At 44.7% G+C, this 19861-nt stretch overlaps 1 protein-coding gene across 3 annotated transcripts; it reads right to left on the reverse strand.

The window, feature by feature from the left end:
* Nucleotides 1–6: 6 nt before the first annotated feature.
* Nucleotides 7–19702, reverse strand: PPP1R10 (protein phosphatase 1 regulatory subunit 10). 3 transcript variants are annotated; one of them, XM_029943848.1, is made up of 21 exons: nt 19249–19402; nt 18508–19026; nt 12928–13036; nt 12300–12417; nt 11539–11625; nt 11248–11383; nt 9567–9618; nt 5818–5895; nt 5516–5689; nt 5199–5304; nt 4977–5089; nt 3820–3920; nt 3415–3562; nt 3178–3336; nt 2834–3080; nt 2589–2652; nt 2266–2460; nt 2046–2121; nt 1729–1842; nt 866–1570; nt 7–596 (listed from the first exon to the last, which is right to left on the reverse strand). In XM_029943848.1, the coding sequence occupies exons 4-21, from the start codon at nt 12404–12406 to the stop codon at nt 487–489; spliced, it is 2772 nt and encodes a 923-aa protein (XP_029799708.1). In that variant the 5' UTR covers nt 12407–12417; nt 12928–13036; nt 18508–19026; nt 19249–19402; the 3' UTR covers nt 7–486. The 3 variants fall into 3 exon arrangements, with proteins under 3 accessions (XP_029799708.1, XP_029799706.1, XP_029799705.1); XM_029943846.1 differs by lacking the exons at nt 12928–13036; nt 19249–19402 and adding an exon at nt 19578–19702; XM_029943845.1 differs by lacking the exon at nt 12928–13036 and having other exon boundaries at nt 19249–19401.
* Between the last annotated feature and the right edge of the window lie 159 nt (nt 19703–19861).

Here is a 19861-nt window from a genome sequence, read left to right on the forward strand (position 1 = left end):
GGGATATATAATACCCCTTTTACCATCTCCCCACCCCATGAAGAATAATGAACTTGGCTGGGATGATTTTGTAAGTGCAGCTGATCCCATGTCAGTTCTATGTGCATGTGGAGGACCCACAATAGGAGAGTAGAGGTGTTCTCCAGGATAACCAGCTTTAGGTTCTCAGGCTTTAAGGGCAATACTGGAAAGGGATTTGGGGTTATAGGGCGAATCTCCAAAAATGAAGTCAACTGGGTCTTCTCTTCAGTCCAGGGTACAGAATGTATCCAGTCTCTCCTCCCCAGACAGGAGGAAAATATGTACATCAATACGCACCAGTGATCAGAAAACCCCCAGAAACCCAAGCAGGTGGGAACTGAGGGGGCCGGCTCCTCATCAGCAGGGGAAAGGGGAAAAGTGGGCCTCACAGAAGCCATAACAGGGTAGAAGGAGCAAGGCTGCAGTCCACAGGGGTGTGTGTGGGTGGGGCAGAGGAGGTGGTCCCTAGGGCAAGGGGGGCCCGTTGACACCCGGGTGGTAGAAGGCACAGTTGTTCTCATAGCGGCAGTTGCCCTTCATCATGAAATGTCGGCAAACAGGGCGGTTTGACATGTCTGTGGGAATGACGGTGGAATGGTTAGATAAAAAATAGCTGAGAGGTCAATGCCACCCTTGCCCCCACCTCCTCCCACCCCTGCCCCCATCCACAGCATCCTGAAAACTATCTTTCAGGGAGACCTGGAATCTTATGGATTTGGGGAAACGGCAAAGGGTAGGAACTGAATGCATGCTGAGAATGAGGAGGGTACACCGAGGGTAGTGATGCCCCCCACAACTTGTATGGAACACCAAAAACCATATATGGAACAGGAACTGTTCTCACCTCCTCCATGGCTGTGACCTCCATCATGCCCTCGGTGGCCCCCTCCTCCATGGCCAGGGCCATCATGACCACGGTGCTCATGAGGTGGTGGCCCTCGATGGTCATGGCCTCGGTGACCAGGGACATCATGAGGCCGGTGGCCATGGGGCCCTCCATGTCCAGGGCCTTCATGGGGGCGATGTCCACCACTTCCACCCATGCTCCCACCAGGGCCTTCATGGGGGCGATGTCCACTGCCTCCGCCCATGCCACTGCCAGGGCCTTCATGGGGGCGATGTCCCCCACCTCCACCCATGCTACCACCAGGGCCTTCATGGGGGCGATGCCCACCACCCATGCCACTCCCAGGGCCTTCATGGGAACGATGGCCACTGCTGCTGCTCATACCCCCACCTGGGCCTTCATGAGGACGATGCCCACCACCTCCAACCATGCCCCCACCAGGTCCTCCTCTTCCATTTGGGGGTCCTCCTCCAGAGCGACCTCCTCTGGCCCCTCGGAAGGGAGGAGGAGGAGGAGGTTCATTTCCTCCTCGGCCACCACGGCCTCTATGGTATGGTCCAGGGCCTGGTCCTGGACCTCCCCGCATTGGGCCACCCCGCATGGGGTCACCTGGGCCATCCCAGAAGGGATCACCCCCTCGTGGAGGGGGTGGGGGCCCCAAGAGACGTGGACCCACTGGCCCTCCAGGGCCTCCATGAGGACCTGTTAGGGGAAAAAAAGAGACAATAACAGTTACCTGTTACATACAGGACAGCCTCTCTCAGCCTCAACTACCTCCTCCCACCTTTTGGTCAACCCACACTATTACCAGACCAAAATCAAGCAGGTAAACCCATTCCAAGCTCTCATTTACCACCTACCTGGCATAGGCCCCCCAGGTCCAGGGGGGAAGTGCTGCATGGCCTTGGGGCCACCAGGACCTCCTGGTGGGAAACCATTGGCTATTGGACCAGGGCCTAATAGTCCATGTGGCACTATTTAAAAAAAAAAACAAAAAGTCAGCCAGCAAGAGGATTCTAGAAGAATGGCATGACTTCCTACTTAGGTGAGGCCCTCTGGCCCTCTCAGGCCAACTTGGCAGAGCAATGCTCTGTCCAGTCTTCCTCTCCCAATCTAGCAGCAATACCCCAAAGTAGGCTTTCCCCCCTCAGATCTCAGGGCTGGCCCTGATGATTACCCAGCATCTGCTTGATCTTGTCTGAATAGTCCGGTTGCTTTAGCAGTTCCTCTGAGGGATGACTATTTGGGCTGCCCTGTCAGGAGGCAAGGTGAATACACATCAAGGTTAACAACTGGCAGAGAAAAGAGAGGCAGATGAGGAGGTAAGTGAGAAAATGAGTACTGGGGTAAAAAGGCAGATTCCAGAGAAAGTGGAAATGAGGAAGGCGGGCTCATACCATGATGGAGGTAAGGATCTCTTGGACATTGATGCCCCCTCCTCCAGGACCCTGGGGGCTCTTCCCAGCACCCATGCTTCCCATGAGATTGGCCAGGACAGGAGGCAACTTGGAGCCACCTGCCCCATCAGGTGAGCCACCAGCTCCGCCAGGCTCCAGGGTCTCAATATATGGGGTCTCATCCATAGAACACTCCTGTAAGAACAGGAGAACAATCAGGACTAAATGTGAAAGAATGAAGACACACTTCCATTTGAAATGGAAATGAAATGTGAAAGACACATTAAAATCACAATATCTATTGCCACGTAGCATTGGCTTACCTCATCTAGGGGGATGAGCTTTGGGGGTACAGGTTCATAGGGCTCAGGATCAGGCTCATGAGGACTATAAAGGAATGTCACAGGCAATAAGAAAAAAAAATAGTCAAATTATTTACTCAAGCTCCCACATTCCCTCCTATTCTCCACCCCGCTTCTGAATTACCCCAGCACATGTTCCCTTTGGCAGTCCAAGCACTTAATATGGACATGTTTTATGCCTAGGGCGTGAACCCTGTTCTGCTCACCTTTCCTTGTTCAGGAAGAGCTCCTGAAGGATTCCTTTCTCCCTCTCAGCCTGGATATATCGCTCCTGGCTATTGCTTCCAGGGGTGACAAGAGGTGAGGGCAGAACTAGGGGTCGTGGGCACACCCAGGGCACCTTCTCTTCCATATTGTCATGGCTTAGACGGCGGGCTGTCTCAAATGCATGTCGGTCTGATAGGATCTCTCGCTTAGCTGCCTCACCAAAGTCCTTGATCTTATTCACATTTACTATTAGCAAGGAGAAAAAAGCAAGAGCAAAAGTAAGTACAACCAAGTCCTTTTTAAACTCTCTGTACTACCTACCTCACAGGAATTGATCTCTAACCTCGTTCAGTTTCATCCAGTTCAAAATAGAAATATTCTCTCAGTTTGCCCTCCTCAGGCCATGTCACAGTCTTCCTCTTCCTGCCTTTCCGGGTCAGCTGACTAGGATCTCCAGGACTTTCCACTGGCTTTGCATCCGGTGCTCCTGGCTCCAAAGAAGCTGTAAGCAAAGAGAGGGTTTAGATGCAAGCTCTTTCTTTCAGAAAACCCCCATACCTGAACTAATTTCTAGACTTACCTGTATCCATGAGCTCTGGAACTTCAACAGGGGGAACTGGGGTTCCTGGGCGGTCTGTGTCCATAGGCTCACATGGAGGTGCTGGTTCTGGGGAAGAAGGTTTGGCTGTGCTTGGTTCTGTGCTCGTTTTCCCTTCAAATGGGCTTGGCTATTATGAAAGGAAGATAAGTTAATGAGCTGATAAGAGCCAAAGTTAAGGTCAGGAAATTAGTCCATGGTCCTAGACAGACTCCCCCATGAGTTCCTCTAAAGGAAGACGTTGTCGCTCATATTTCCAACCTCCTACCCACTCCCCAGTCTACATCATGTTGTCCTCCCCAACCACCCCTACCTGCTAAGCCCTTCCCTTCCTTCTACTTTATTTTTGATAGCCTGTTACTGACACCTACTGCCCAGGGCTCATACCTTGGCAGCTGTAGGTGACAGCACCTTTTTCTTCTTCTTAATTTTGATACCTGGAACAGGGGCTGAATTCAGGGCATCCAGAAAGCCCAGGCCCTCCATAGCTACAAAAGGAAAAAGTTTAAAATGGAATCATTAGACCTCTTTCACAATTCTATTCCTATACAAAAATCTGGGCCGAAAATGGGCCAATGGAGACCTGCCCCAACTTAGGACACAATAAGGGGTGCCTGCGTGGCTCCATTGGTTAAGAGCCCCACTTTGGCTCAGGTTCCGGATCCACATCGGGCTTTGTGTTAACAAGGCAGAGCCTGCTTGGGATTCTCTTTTCCCTTCTCTCTGCCCCTTCTCCACGCATGCTCGCTCTCACTTTCTCGCTCTATCTCTCTAACTAAACTCTCATAGAGATTTTTTTTTATGTTTGTTTCTTTTTGAGAGAGAGATGGACAGAGTAGGAGCAGGAGAGGGGCAGAGGGGAAGAGAGACAGGGAGACACAGAATCTGAAGCAGGCTCCAGGCTCTGAGCTGTCAGCACAGAGCCTGACACGGGCCTCGAACTTATGGACCATGAGATCATGACCCGAGTTGAAGTCGGACATTTGACTGAGCCACCCAGGCGCCCCTCAAGATAAACTTTAAAATAATAGTAATAATGAAATAAAAAGAAAGGATTTGAACAAAACGAGAAAACTTAGGACACAATTAAGTTCAAGGTGCCAAGAAGCATATTAAAAATTTTTAATTTATTTTTAATTTACATAATCTCCATACCCAACATGGGGCTCAAACTCACAACCTGGAGATCAAGAATTGCATGCTCCTCCAACTGAGTCAACCAGGCACCCCTGTTCTTTCTTTCTTTTAAAGACCAACAACTTGTAGCTTTAAGTATGAATTAGAACTCAGGTAACTGAAGAAGCAAGCCCCCATGGACATGACATAATATCCTGCAGCTGGGAGTGCTAACCAGTCACTGGGTATCAGCATACTTCCATACCATCTCTAAAAGTATCCCTAAGTAATCCTATGAAAGGGGAGCTCCAGAGGTGCAAAAATTAAGACACACACACACGAAGAAATCCATCCCCTACCTACTCCCCAACATTCATTCCCATGAAAAGAGTTTGTTCCCAATTCCAATTCCTCCACTTTAGACTCACGCTGTGGTGGGATGATCTTCACTTTGATCTCTTTGGTGGCATTCGGTGTGGTGTTCAGTGGCTTGTATTTCTTCTCTGCAAGGGGAGCAGCATCTCCTTGAGCAACTGTGGTGCTGTCAGAAGAGGAACAGTCAACATCTCTGACTCATCCTGACTTACCCCTTCTTTCTCCCTCATGTCCAAAGGCAGCACCCATGCAGAAAGTCAGGATGTAGTCCATACCTCTGACGCTTGAGGGGAATGGGTTTAAGGTTGTACTTGTCAGAAACTACCACTGCACTGGCATTCTTCTTCACAGGCACCAAAGATGGGGTCTCCAGCTCTAGTCCTAGGGAAAGGAAGAAACATGATATTGGGATGGAACTCACTCCTACTCTTAACTCTTCTTCCCTGGTCCAACCCCAAATCATCATCCAGCCCAAGCTTCCCTCACGTCTTTCTTCTTCTGTATGTGTGCCCGTATCATAAATCAGCTATTCCACAAAACCCTAGGTATGCATCTGCCCACAGACCATACCAAGACCAGCCAACAGCCCTACCAGTGGAACGGAACTTGGCATGACTGGGTGCTGTGGTCCGGAGAGACTTCGGCTTCTCCTTCTTTTTCTCTGGGGCCTCCTCAGCCCGGGTCTCAGCCTTCACCTCAGTTAAGGGTCGCTCGGGAGGGGTGGTTCGACTCTTCCCCTCTTCTTTACGTTTTTTCTTATCTTTCTCTGTTATTAAAAACGAAGCAGAAAAGGATTTTACTTAAACCTGTCAGAAGTGAAGCAGGCTCAAGGTACTGAAGGCCATGTATGTGGGAAAGAAATACATACAAGGGATAAAAGACTAAGGAGCTTACCAGCAGGCTGGGTACTGCTCTGGGAGCGGATAACAGCCATCCAGTCACTGACAAGGACTGAAGCCAATTTCCGGAGCTCTGCAGGTGAGAATAAAGGGAAATGCTTAGCTAATTAAAAACAGTATTCTTCCAATAATAGAAAACAGAATGTTTAAAGATATACTGTGACCCCAATGTTCACAGCAGCACTGTCAACAATAGCCAAAACATGGAAAGAGCCTAAATGTCCATCACCTGATGAGTGGATCAAGAAGATGTGGTATATATATATATATATATATATATATACAATGGAGTACTACATGGCAATGAGAAAGAATGAAAATATGGCCATTTGTAGGAAAGTGGATGGACCTTGAGGGTGCCATGCTAAGCGAAGTAAGTCAGGCAGAGAAGGACAGATACCATATGTTTGCACTCATAGGTCTAACAGGAGAACAGGAGAAACCCAATGGAGGACCAGGGGGAGGGGAAGAGGGAAAGAGAGTTGGGGAGAGAGAGGGACGCAAAACTTGAGAGACTATTGAATACTGAAAACAAACTGAGGGTTGAAGGGGGAGGAAGGGAAAAGAGGTGGTGGTGATGGAGGAGGGCACTTGTGGGGAAGAACACTGGGTGTTGTATGGAAACTAATTTGACAATAAACTACTTAAAAAAAAATAAAGATATACTGTGAAAACCTGTTTAACAGGAAAAGTAACTCAGAGGGTTTTTTTTTAAAATTTTTAAAAGTGTTTTATTTATTTTTGATGCAGAGAAAGACAGAGTATGAGAGGGGGAGGGGCAGTGAGAGAGGGAGACACAGAATCGGAAGCAGGCTCCAGGCTCTGAGCTGTCAGCACAGAGCCTGATGCGGGGCTCGAACCCACGAATGTGAGATCATGACCTGAGCCGAAGTCAGAAGCTTAGCCAACTGAGCCACCCATGAGCACCCCTAACTCAGAGTTTTAAGAAGAACATGGGATAGGATTAAAAACCAAACTCTTCAAAATGGAACAATGAATCAGATAGCAGTCTTCTATTCCAACACTGGGGGTGGGGATGGGAAGGGCAAGAATGAACATCAATCACACACAAAATACTATAGTTTATAAAAACTACATCAGTTGTTTTACATATATTTCATGTGGTTGTTATAAACCTGAAGATTTTTAAACCTCCTTTACAGACAAAGAAGTTAGAAAGCTAGAAAAGCAGAACAAAGCCAGTGCCAATGCTCTTCCCCTAACTGGTATTACTATGTTGTCCTAAAGGCAAAGTTTAAAGGAGGCAGATTTATATCCATCTTTTTTTTTTTTTAAGTTTATTTTGAAAGAGCACGAGCATGAGCAGGGGAGGGGCAGAGAGAAAGAGAGAAAATATGAGAATCCCAAGCAGGCTCCCTGCTTCCAGCACATAGCTGGCCTCGGGGCTGCAACCCAGGAACCTTGAGATCATGACTTGAGCCGAAATTAGGAGTCAGAGGCCTAACCAACTAAGCCACCCAGGTGCTCAGTTGGTTAAGCGTCCCCAACTCTTGGTTTTGGCTCAGGTCATTATCTTACAGTTCATGGGATTGAGCCCTTTGTCAGGCTTTATGCTCATAGCTCCAAGCCTGCTTGGGATTCTTTCTCTTCCTCTATCTCTGCACCTCCCCTCCAATTAAAAATAAATAAACTTAAAAAAATAAAATATTTTCTAGGCCACCATTTTTGCTAGAATGCTACTAGTGATAATGGGTTTAAAAAATCAATTAAGCGTAGCAAAATCAATGAGCTTAAAGCAGACCAATTTAGGGATGGGAAGGAAGGCATTGTTTATCTAGAGAAGAAAGATGATCAGAGAATTTAAAGATTAAGGGACAGGGGCGCCTGGGTGGCTCAGTCGGTTAAGCCTCCGACTTCGGCTCAGGTCAGATCTAACGTTCGTGGGTTCGAGCCCCGCGTTAGGCTCTGTGCTGACGGCTAGCTCAGAGCCTGGAGCCTGCTTTCAGTTCTGTGTCTCCTTCTCTCTCTGACCCTCCCCCTCTCATGCTCTGTCTCTCCTGTATCAAAAATTAATAAAACATTAAAAAAAACTTAAAAAATTTTTTTTAAAGATTAAGGGACAAAAACCTTTCCAAATATATGGAGAAAAAAGCTCTTGGCTTTTGTACTTGGCAAATAACATCTATGGCACCTCTCCTCTTGCCAACACTTTCACTCACAGACTCATTTAATAATGAGGTTGTTGAAAACATTAAAACATAACTTTTCAAATATTCACAACAACCAGCAATATCTATACTTAAGACAATAGTTTAATGCATCCCCAATGCAGGAATATCCTAAACCTTTTTGGACCAATTGAAACTGTGGTCTAGTAAGACTTTACAGTTTATAAGGAATATATAAATTTCAGTATCCAAACGAATTATAGAAGAATTATACTATATTCAAAGTGACAGCAGAAGTGAGTCAACTGGAAAACAGGGAACAATACACCCAACAAAGAATAAGAGATAGGCAATGATTTAATAGGATCTTTTGTAATGTATATTACATTACAAATTATTATTAAAGATACTCTGTGATGTCATAAACCAAAAATGTTCAGTATCTAAAGGGCCTAAAACCAAGAATACAACTGAAAAAATGAAAGGCTAGAGATCTTTCACTGAAACAATTCTGTGAGTTAAATCCTTTATTTTTGTAAATTTTCTGTGTTTTCTCCTATAGCTAAAGGAACTTCAGCTAGGCTTACCCAGGTCTATATGCTCTTTCCACATGAAACCTCCAAAGTCTCTTTCCAAAAGGAACTAGCACAGCGTTCCTTTCAGTCAAAAGAGCAAGCCTGTATTCTGATCAGAGGATTAGCTCCGCTAGAATGCTGCTCACCTGTGGGATACTAGTGTCTTGTGCTTGTGGTTTATACGCTGGGAATAAACCCTTTTTTTCCACTAAAGAAAAGGTGGTGACTTTCTGGAGCCAGGCTCTATCTTCAAGCCAGAACTGTATGGCCCTTGCTAAGGGCTCCACAACACTTGGTCTTAGAAAAGGAAAGACTCTGTTGCTACCAAAGCTATGATCTACTCTAGCAGTCAGGATTCCACCCATGCCCTAAAGGAAGGTATTGACTGGGAAAAATAGTGCATCTATTGTAAGGAAAATATATACTGAAGATCTCAGAATACGCTTTATATTTAGAAAAACAGAAAGAGTGATGATGACACTAAGATGATATTATTTTCCCCAAAGGGTTTTAAGTGTATGCTTTTTTACACCAAGAGATACTAAGATTCAGCTTCTAAAGTGTGGTATCTTATTTTACATTCAACAGTAGAGAAATAGACAAATCCCATTCAGAATTGAGAGTAGGAAAGGAAAATAGGTTAGAGAAACTCAATTTTTAGAAGAAAGAGAAAAGCAAGATGAAGTAGGAAGGAGTGACAGGACAGTTCAAGGATGGGAGTGAGGATGTGAGGGCGATCTGGCTGCGACATCTGTCACCCCACTGATCGCCAGGGTTGATTCGGCTGATCTGGCTGGCTAGGCGGGTGTCCCCTTCCTCCCTCACCGCTCCATGTGCGTCCCTCCCGAAGCGCGCGCTCAGTCGAAGAGGACCACCATCCCCAATAGAGGAGGACTGTTCTTCGGTCAAGGGTATATGAGTAGCTGCGCTCCCCTGCTAGAACCTCCAAACAAGCTCTCAAGGATGGGAGTGAGACATGGAGATAACTAAGTGGAAGTAATGAGGAAGGGCTGTGACAGAAAGGAAGGACTGGCCCCTACCTTCATCCTCACTTGACTTGCTCAGTTGCTTCACCAGCTTGGCCGTGTTGTTCTGTGAGAGACGGGGAGAAAGGTTAAGTGCCAGGAGGAAAATAAGTCCTCTCAGAGCTAATAACTGCAAACACTCATCAAGAGTTTCTTTTATTCTTTTTTTTTTAGATTTTATTTTTAAGTAATCTTTATACCCAATGTGGGGCTTTGGCTTGAACCCATTACTCCAAGATCAAGAGTCACACGCTCTTCTGACTGAGCTGGCCAGGTGCCCCGGCCACAATTTCTTTTTTTTTTTTCCTTATTTATTTTGAAAGAGACTGATAGCAGAGGGGTGGGGGCTGTGAGAGACAGAGGACAGAGAGAGAATCCCAAGCAGGCTTGCCATTGTGGCACTGGAACCCATGCAGCGGTGAGATGATGATCTGAGCTGAAACCAAGAATCAAATGCTTAACTGACTGAGCCACCCAGGTGCTGCTCCCCGACCCCACAATTTCTAATAGTCCCTAACTGCAACTTTTACTTTACCTTTTGCAAAACTTTTGTAGACATACTTTTTTAAATTTTATTTTTTTAACATTTATTTTTATTTTTGAGAGACAGAGACAGACATATCATGAGCAGGGGGAGGGACAGAGAGGGACACATGGAATCGGAATTAGGCTCTAGGCTCTGAGCTGTCAGCACAGAGCCCAACGCGAGTCTCGAAACCACAAACTGTGAGATCATGACCTGAGCCAAAGTCAGACGCTCAACCGACTAAGCCACCCAGGTGCCCTGACATACTTTTTTTTTTTAAGTTTATTTCTTTTTGGGAGAGTAAGCAAGTGTGAGCAGGAGAGGGGTAGAGAAAGAAGGAGTGAGAGAATCCAAAGCAGGCTCTGTGCTGTCAGTGCAGAGCCCAGTGTGGGGCTTGAACTCATCAACTGTGAGATCATGACCTGTGCTGAAACTATGAGTCAGATGCTTAACTGACTGAGCCGCCCAGATGCCACTTTGTAGACATATTCATACTTAATACTTAAAGCAAGCAACAATAGGGATGCCTGGGTGGCTCAGTCCGTTAAGCAACCAACTTTTGGTTTCACGATCTTGCAGTTTCAGGAGTTCGAGCCCTGCGTCAGGCTCTGCCCTGGCAGCACGGAGCCTGGTTGGGATTCTTTCTCCCCCTCTCTGTTCCTTCTCCACTTGCACTATCTCTGTCTCCCTCAAATAAATGAAACTTAAAAAAAAAAAGTGGCACGATGTCACTTAAAAAAACACCAACAATGGATGAGAAAACTAAGGCTCAAATAAATGAAGTGCCCCAGCCACACACGTATTAAATTTAGTTTTCTGATACTAAATTCCTGTGTTTTTCTTTAAAAAAATTTTTGTAACATTTACTTATTTTTGAGAGACAGACCATGAGCAGGGAATGGGTAGAGAGGGAAATACAGAATCCAAAGCAGGCTCCAGTCTCTGAGCTGTCAGCAGAGCCTGATTCAAGCCACAAACCTTGAGATCATGACCTGAGCCAAACTCGGACAGTTAACTGACTGAGTCACCCAGGCTCCCCAAATTCTTAGAAAAAAATTTTCTACCACTCTCCTTCACAGGCCCAAGACTGCTACGCCATCAGCGCCAGTGTATTTTATCTGTTAGGCTAAAGCAAAAACGAAGCACTACGGTTGTAAGGACTTAAGGTACCTGCTTGAGATGGTCCACAGTGAGCGGTAGGTGCTGCAGGGTCAGCAGAATTTGCTGCAAGAGGGGAATGTTGTTGGTTGTCTTTGAATAGGTCAGCCAATTGTTAAGAAGCTTGTAGCCACCAACATCAATAAACCTGCAGGCAGGGAGGAGAATCTGTAATGCCCTTCCTTGGTTTTGGAGTGCCACATCTCACACTCCTACTCCCCCATCAATGACCTAAAAACCCCAGGCTTCACCTCCCCCACCTTCTAACATCTTCCCATCCCAGCCTCCCAGATTCCCACTTACTTGACCAGTATTTCTGGTGACTGGGTCTGCAGGAGAATGTTCAAGTAAGTGCATCGACTCACCATCTTTCGTGCTTCCTTCATCAGGCTGTAGAAGGGAAATTAAGGTTAGTAAAGAGCAGCTGGAGCGCCTCTCCTTTCAGTAGAACCATCTCTAATCTGTGGGAGTGCTTAAAAATCCCTGAGAACTTGGGCCTTTGCTACAGTAGAAAGGTCACACAAGCCTCTCAGAAGATGAGATGGATCCAGAGTGAAATGGAAACCTATGAGAGGATAGAAGACAACTCAGGAGACACTGAAGTCCCTGATCTGGGGAGATGAGCACGCCTGCTAAAACACAGGACACAGGTGATTCTGCTTCCTGGTGAAGAAGCCTAGAAGTAATAGCCATACGTTCATAGTCTGTTCAGGACAGGCCTAGTCCTTTGGCTTTTCCTGGGCAACTGGAGGGTCCCTGAGGGAAAAATGACACTTTGGGTATGTGGAATGTGACCCAAAACAGAATCAAGAATTCTCCACTGCTCCCTTCCTTCTTAGCTCCTTCAAGACTGTGGATATCCAAATATCCAAATTCCATTATGACCAGGAACCAAGGGATCACCTTTTCCTATCACTTACTCTAAAATTATTAGATTCCAATCATATTCCCACTGACTCTCCTTTTCCCATCCAGAGCACTCATTCCTGTTTGCCTTACTTAAGGTCATATTACAATATACAATAGCCTCTACTCACAATGAATCCAAAGATAGGTAGACTCACCTGAAGATCTTGGAAATGCCATCCACACTCTTGACTTCCCCATCTCGGTTAAGGAAGCTATCCAGGCCCTTGAGAAGCTCTTTGGGATCTATGGGACCTGAACCCATGATTGAGGTTTCTAAGACAAGGACAAAAGAAACCCACAGAATGAGTGGGTAGCAAGGACAGTCCCACTATGCCATCTAATAAATTCCATTTCTATATTTGACAAACTTTTATGAATAAATATTCGATCTATATTCAACTAGTCTCACCACTTTCTAGATCAAAACAGACCATCACACCACCGAGAAAAAAAGCAGCAAGTGTGGTGTTAATACAGGACTGAATTGGGAGACAATTAGACTGGAGTACCCCCTTCTCTCTTCCTCCCAGTTGCATCCTTTCTAGATAGCTAACTTCACTAAATTGTATTAGAGCTATGAATCAAGTGCCCATAACAAAACATTCAGCATTCCAGGCATTTTTGCTTATTGTTAGTTCCGATTTCTCCTTAGCAGCTGATAAATTTGGCCTGAAAAAAACCTGTAGCTTACTAAGAACTGGGCAAATCTTGGACAGGGCTAAGTGTCTTCTAAGATTAGTCGGTTCAGTTCCTTTTTATCTTAGTCTATTTAGTCATAATCACCTCAAATGGCAGGATATGCTCTGCTTGCACCTGGAGACAATCAGCTAAAATGGCAGGTGATAGAAAACTTGGTAACAACCTTTCCCTCAAGAGACTTGAGGGAAGCTCTCTGAAATGGAGACAAGTGGACATAAAAGAAATCAAGCTGGGACTCCTCAGCCTTGAAAAGAATTGCCACTCATTAACCAAATACTACATGTTTTTATTGTTTTAACATCAAGATGGAAGACTGCTTTGTGATTTTAAAAAGCAAAGACACAAATCTGATCACACTCCTCTCATATATCAATACTATAATCCAAGATCTCCAAGAAAGGCCTGAAATTAGAAACCACACAGCCAAAAAGAATGGGATAAAGCTAAAAGCTGGAAAAATGCCATTAAATTTTTTTAAGTAGTTACTTTAGACCAGGCTAGAAAAGGAGCTCATTAAAAGCTACACTCTGTTATCGGACAAAGTGTGAAGCAATTTCTAGGCCAGAACCCAAGGTAATTTAGAATTGGTGTGGCTCTGATTGGGATTTTTGTCTACAATGCCTCTAAACATGGACTTCTGAGAACCAAAAAAGAAAGCCACCTCAGTTAATATTTGCGTTTGAAATATAAGGTTAACACTGGATAGAAAGGAAGCAAGAAGATAACTTCTTGATTTCTGCTTCTAGTACAGATAAGATCCCAGTAGAAGGGTGGGAAAATCAATGTTTTATAATGATGACAGAATTTTGTGCAGAAAAGAGAACAAATTCTTATAAAATAACAAATTCATTTTATATGTTCTCAACTCAAAAAAGAAAAAACAAGCATACGATCTCAACCTTTTAGTCTTTTCAAGAAAAAGGCCAATAAACTTCTAAATAGATCCTAACAGCCTAGGGAAGATGCAGCAGAAGCAGGGAAGAGGTTGGTTCTTGAGATCATAACCTGTAGGCTGAATAGAGAGGAGATGAAGAACTGCTGAGAGATGAGTAACTCTGGGTTAACTGCGCTGTTGTTGCTGCTGCCCTGGAATCTCCACAAAGACAGGTAGAACCTGAGGTCAGAAGAAAAAACACTGAAGTAGAATACTGGATAAGATTAGAAGTCCATGGGCCAAATCCACTGAAATCTGATGATTCTTACAGAGGCAGACGTGGATATAAAGGCATTTTTCCCATATAGTAAGATACTATATAAAGTGATATATAGATACTATACCAAGAAATACACAGATACAACAGGATATATAATACAGATTTCCCATTTGTTGGAGACTAGAAAAGGAATGAGTGAATCCAAAGTTAATACATATCATCAACCAAAATATAAACAATTTGACAAAAGCCTTAAATTAATAACACTTCAAAACTGCTAACTCCCACCCCTGCCCCTTCCAGCCAAATACAGCTGATCCCAATGATTCAAACTTAGAGTAGGATATACATTGCCTTGGAGAACTACCTTTGGCATATCCAAGTCCGAGCTAAACTACCAGCACTCTACCCCTACTTCCTTCAGAAACTCAAAAAAGTGTCACCTGAGCTCAAACATTCCTTCACTTCAGAAGGTGGGAGAGAAGAGAATACCCATCCCCAGGAAAGAGACCAATAAATGCAAAGCTAAATTCTATTCAGTGCCTTCTGCTGGAAATGGGAACCAGGGACAACTTTTTCATTCCCATACATAACAAGCAAGAATAATCAAAGGAAGCAAGAAGACAAGACAGATATATTAAATATTAGGTTCCCACTACTATTTTTCCTATTTACATTTTGCAAGTATAATTAACAAAACTAAGTTTTGTCTTATAAGTATCAATCATGAGAAAACGTAAATGGGTTTTCTCGTGGCTTTCCTACAGGCAAATTAGTTTTCACTAACTTAAAATTAAGGACTCCAAATGTCTTACAACCAAATTTCCTTACTTCAACGTCAGTACATTCTGAAAGAAGGTACAAGGCACTCAAGTGGAAAGAAATGAAAAAACTAAATTCCTGGCACAGGCCTACAGTGGGAAAGGCAAAGGAGTTGAACAGGGAAGGAGGGGCAATAACTGTCAACATTACCTAGTCACATCTGGAGCCTGGAATGAATGCTTGAGGAAGCTTTCTGGAACCAAAAATAATCTAGGGCATGGCATGTTTGCTTTTAATTTCCTCCAAGATTAGGACATACAGAATAAGGGAGGATGGGAAGAGGGAAATAATCCCAACCTTATCTCTACCTTGTCCTAAGCTGTGCACTCCTTCTTATGGAGGATACTGCAAGCAGAGATGAGCACTAGTGACACAAGGAACTGGGAAATTTTCTACCTTTCTTACCAGAAACTTAAAAAGTCAAATGACACCAACTCCTGCCTCTGAAATGAGTTTTCCTTGAGGGTTATTCAATTAACACGGTGAAAAGCATCTAGCTTGGCAAAAATTATTCCATATGCATCATCAAGAAAAAAGAACTTAACTGGTTCAGGACAAGACCCCTATGAAAATCAGAGCCCTTCTTAAAACAACCACAACACTCATAACAAATGAGGAAGGAGTCTGAGTTTACCTTAAAGAAGTCTTAGCACTTCTAGAAATGAAAATGTTTTGTACATGACCTTACACTGCCCCCCTACCTTTTCTTGGTTTTGAGGTATTTCCCAGTAGGACTCAGTGGACTGAATTAGGTCTGTTGGGTAATATACAAGGTCTAACCTTTCTTTAAGTATAAGCCCCTACCCCTCAAACTCCTTTTGAAAACCTGGTACAGTGATCTCCCCAAGACCTTATTTGCCTCAGTAAGGATGTAAAATCACCTCCCACCCACCAGCAAAGTACCCCAGAAAATAACGCTGGCCACAAACTACAAGGATCAGGTTCTCCGGATGGATGTGATTTCCCTATCTCCCGTGTTAAAGATCTTCTTTATTAATCCCCTGTTCACTAGAGATCAGGAACCCTAATGGGTAGAATGTTCAGCTCCCAAGGAAGATATGCTGCAGAGGCCCATGGCAAACTGCTTAAAAGATAAAAAAACTTGTGGTCAATAGACACGTGGAAGAGTCTTTCCCAACCCATTCCAGAAGTTTAAGCACTAATTCGAGAATCTGTACCCAACAGAAAATTAGCCCTGAAGTATCACCAAGTCACCACAGGACAGCTGTTCAAAAGGGCTTTCCAATTCTGCCTAAGAAATACACCCTTCAAGGCAGCACTTTAAAAAAAAAAGTATATAGAGAGCTGGACAAAGATTTGACTGAAAAAGTTGGAGGAAGATAGAAAAGGGACAGGACACCCAATACCACCCTGATAGGGCATGACTTTGAACATGCACCAACTGCTAAAGCACTGCACAAGTTGAAAAATGAAGACATTATTTTCCCGTTAATGTTTTTAAGGAATTTCTTTCTAATGGTAAGGAAAAAGATATTCAAAAAGGGTGGCTCTTTGGAAAAAAGAAATGAAGGTTGTGAAATGTAATACCAGAAAGGTTTTGCTTACCAGACACCGTAGCTTGCATCCCCCTGCCTTGAGCTTACAACTGCCGCTTCCTTTCCTATTCACTTCTCATCCTAGTACCAATGTACAGGAGCTAAGCAACTGTAGAATGTGACACAGCACTGAACAGTTTATCCCCAAACCCAGAGGTGGGAATAAGGGTGATTTAAAAGGAAGTCCTCAGGTACCCACCCTCCCCCAAGTTTCGTTATACAAAGCAACCAAATGCAGGCCCAAGGACTGGTTCTTGGGCAGAAATGGCATATTTCAGTGTCATTAGGCCCCATTTATCTATTCAAGTCACTTTCACAAGTCCTCTTTTCCCCAGTATACCCCACCACACACCTACACCTACACACACACACACACACACACACACACACACACACACACACACACACACACACACACACACGGCTCCAGTCTTAAAAGTATAGTTGGTTTGACTGGTATCCACCCCTGAAAACTGAAGTGGGGAAAACTTCCAAGCTGTTGTGATGAGTGAAGGTGAAAATAAAACAGGCTCTGATTGTTAAATATAAAAACCAGAGCTGCCAAAGAGATGAACAACTTCAAGACCTAATCTCTATAAGCGTTTCCCTTTCAAGAATATAAAAGATAATCTTTTCCTGTCTAGCAGCTGCGTGCACAGGGAGTCCAGAAAGCATTTGTTCAGGGGTGGAGTTTCGAGGGGGTGGAGAGGAAGAAAGCTGATTACATCACCATTCCACGCTGCTCCTCCCCCTTGACCAAGTTTCTAGGGCGGCCCTAAGCTAGGGATGGCAAAAGGGGGAGAAAAAAACAACAAAGAAGCAGGGACGACGCCATTTTGTAATGGAGAAGAAAACTTAAAAAAGCTATCCCGGCTCTGCCGGCAGCTAGTTACCTTAAAATACATCCCTTTTCAGTAAAATCTCCCGAACCAGCCACCCACCCTTAATGGTCTTTAACCTAAGTTAAGTAAGAGTAGTGAAAATAAAACCAATTAAAATAGTTAAAAGAACATTTTTCTGCGGGGAAGAATTGAATTTGCAATTGAGGTTCAACCTGCTACCATCGACCACCCTCATCCTCCCTATAAAGGGAAAGGGGGAGGACTTGGACCCCTCTCAACAAATAGGGTTGAGGTGGGAGGACAGGAGAAAAATGGGCCAAGACACAACCTGCAACGCCGCTTGGAAGACAAAAGGACAAGGAAAGTCGCCATATTGAAGCAGGGAAGAAAAAAATTCCTTTTTAACGACACAAATCTTTTAGAAATCTAGCATTCAATTGCACTAAATGGCTTTTAAAATTATACTCCTGAATTCCACATTTCCCAACCTTTCCACCCCCTATTAAAACTGTATTCCCACCCACCAAAACGTATCGTTAAAATGTTACTTTTTTGCTCTTAAATAACCTATACAACCTGCAACAATTAAAAACATTCTTTACCTCCCATAATCTTGTTATGTACTGGCACTAAGATTATATTTTGTACTGAATTAAGTGTCTTGCAATCTTTATTCCTAGATTGCCACCTATTTTAACCACACAAATATATCCCAAGCAAATTACATTAAAATTGAGAGGACTTAACAATCATTTAAAGTCATAGCCAGCTATTACTTCTCTCTGCCCAATTCCTTACCCTGCAATCTTTATGTACAGATTGCTTATTAGTCTGGCAAATTCAAAGGCGCCCTGCTTGTCTCACACACAAAGAAGTGGGACTTCTGGGCCACAAGATCCACCATCTTTTGTATGTGAGCTCATTAACCCTTCTGAAGACTGCTAACAAGAGGAAGTTAACCATTCCTCCCTATAAAAAGCAAACACTTATGGCTTTGGCAGTCTGGAAATTGGCTGGATTACCAAGGGTTAACCATCAAAATCCTCACTTGCTGGCCCTCCCTCCACCCTTTCCTTGCCTGCAGCAGGACAGGAAGGCAGGTGGCAGGGGAGAGAGAACAAGACTGTTTAGACCAAAGGCCCTTTTTTAATGGAGATTAAGTGACCGGCTTGGTCCTCCTCCAGCTATTTTGTTCTATGGTCTCATTTCTTCCTCTCATTATTTTTGGTTTCACAACGGGAAACGTTGATTTCTTGTTGCAAGGCTGGTTTTGGAAAATTCGACACTTACTATCCAATTTTTTTGCGACGTCAGCACCTCGGGCTCAGGGGGGGAGGGGGCTCAAATTTTGGAGAAAAAAAATAAAACAACCAACCAGGACCCAAAACTCAATTATTTAGGGGGCCTCATTGGATCAAAAAGTCTCTTAAAAAAATGAAGGCCAACTCAGTATTCATTTTCCCCCCACCCAACTCCATTTAGGGAGGGGGGGGGGTCGTAGAAAAAAGTTCTGAGTGGATTAAAAAAAGTAAACGCTGGATACGTGAATTTGGGTGGATTTGGGAAGGGTGGGTGGTTGATTATTTTTGAAGTTATGTGGTGACGGTCCTTCGGCCACAGATTTCAAGTCCCATGCAGCGTGGGCTGGTGGGGTGGGCAAGATAGGTGGGAAGGGGCAGAAGACACAAGTGGTTGGGCTGGTGGCTGCTGTTTTCCCTTTCCCCCCTCTCAGGATCCTTTCAAGGGCTTAGATGTTGCTGCGGCTTTTTTCCTCGTAGCCGGCCTTTCTTTCTCCGAGAAAATTCAAACCTAGGATAAAAGGAACACAAGGGAGAAAGATGTAATCAATACGGGTTGCTTTAAACACCCAAAGTACCATATTTGTTGCCTCCAGTCACATCCAGGTCCCATCCCGAACATAGCCGCCTTTTAAAAGCCATGGTCCTACGCAGAACCCATCTCTAACCGCCTCTCCAAGCCCACGATCCCAACAAAACTTTACCCTCCAACCGACAAAACACCCAAACTTACCTCTAAACGAACCCCAGAATGGCGGCTGCCTGCTCGGGCGGAGTCTTTTATACCCGGACGCCGCCCAACGCGCCCAGACAAGCTAGTGAAACGCCTTTGTCGCGAGACATTGTGCGCGAGGCGTGAATTCATTGGCCAACCCGAAAGACAACTTGCTAGCTGATTGGCTATCCTTCCTTCACCTTCGCTCAGCCCTTCCCTCCGCCTCCCCGGGACCTTCTTCCGCCTCCTTCCAGCCCCGGGGCGGGGGCAGCAAGCGCGTGACCGGAGAGCCTAGCACCTCCCTTTCCTCTGCTTCCAACACTTCCGTCCTCTAGAACATTTCTTACCCTGATTGGTAGAACCGGGTTGGCGCATGCGCATTGAGAAGATGTCGGTCGAAATCCCTTTCAAAATTGTTTAGAACGCAAGCTCTAAGTATGAGATCTAAAAGTCGTAGTGACTGGTTCAAGAAAAATGCAGTTTTGAGACCGAATTCGATTGTGACGCAGTTGAAATTGGCTTCTCCCCATAGCCCCCCTTTTACGCTTCCGTCCTGACGCAAGTGCGGGGCCGCCTACCGCACTGCGGACTCGCCCTTGGCCTTACCGTAGTCAGCTTCTTGGAGCATGCG

The sequence above is a fragment of the Suricata suricatta genome, chromosome 7 (genome assembly GCF_006229205.1).
Source record: "Suricata suricatta isolate VVHF042 chromosome 7, meerkat_22Aug2017_6uvM2_HiC, whole genome shotgun sequence".
NCBI lineage: Eukaryota > Metazoa > Chordata > Mammalia > Carnivora > Herpestidae > Suricata > Suricata suricatta.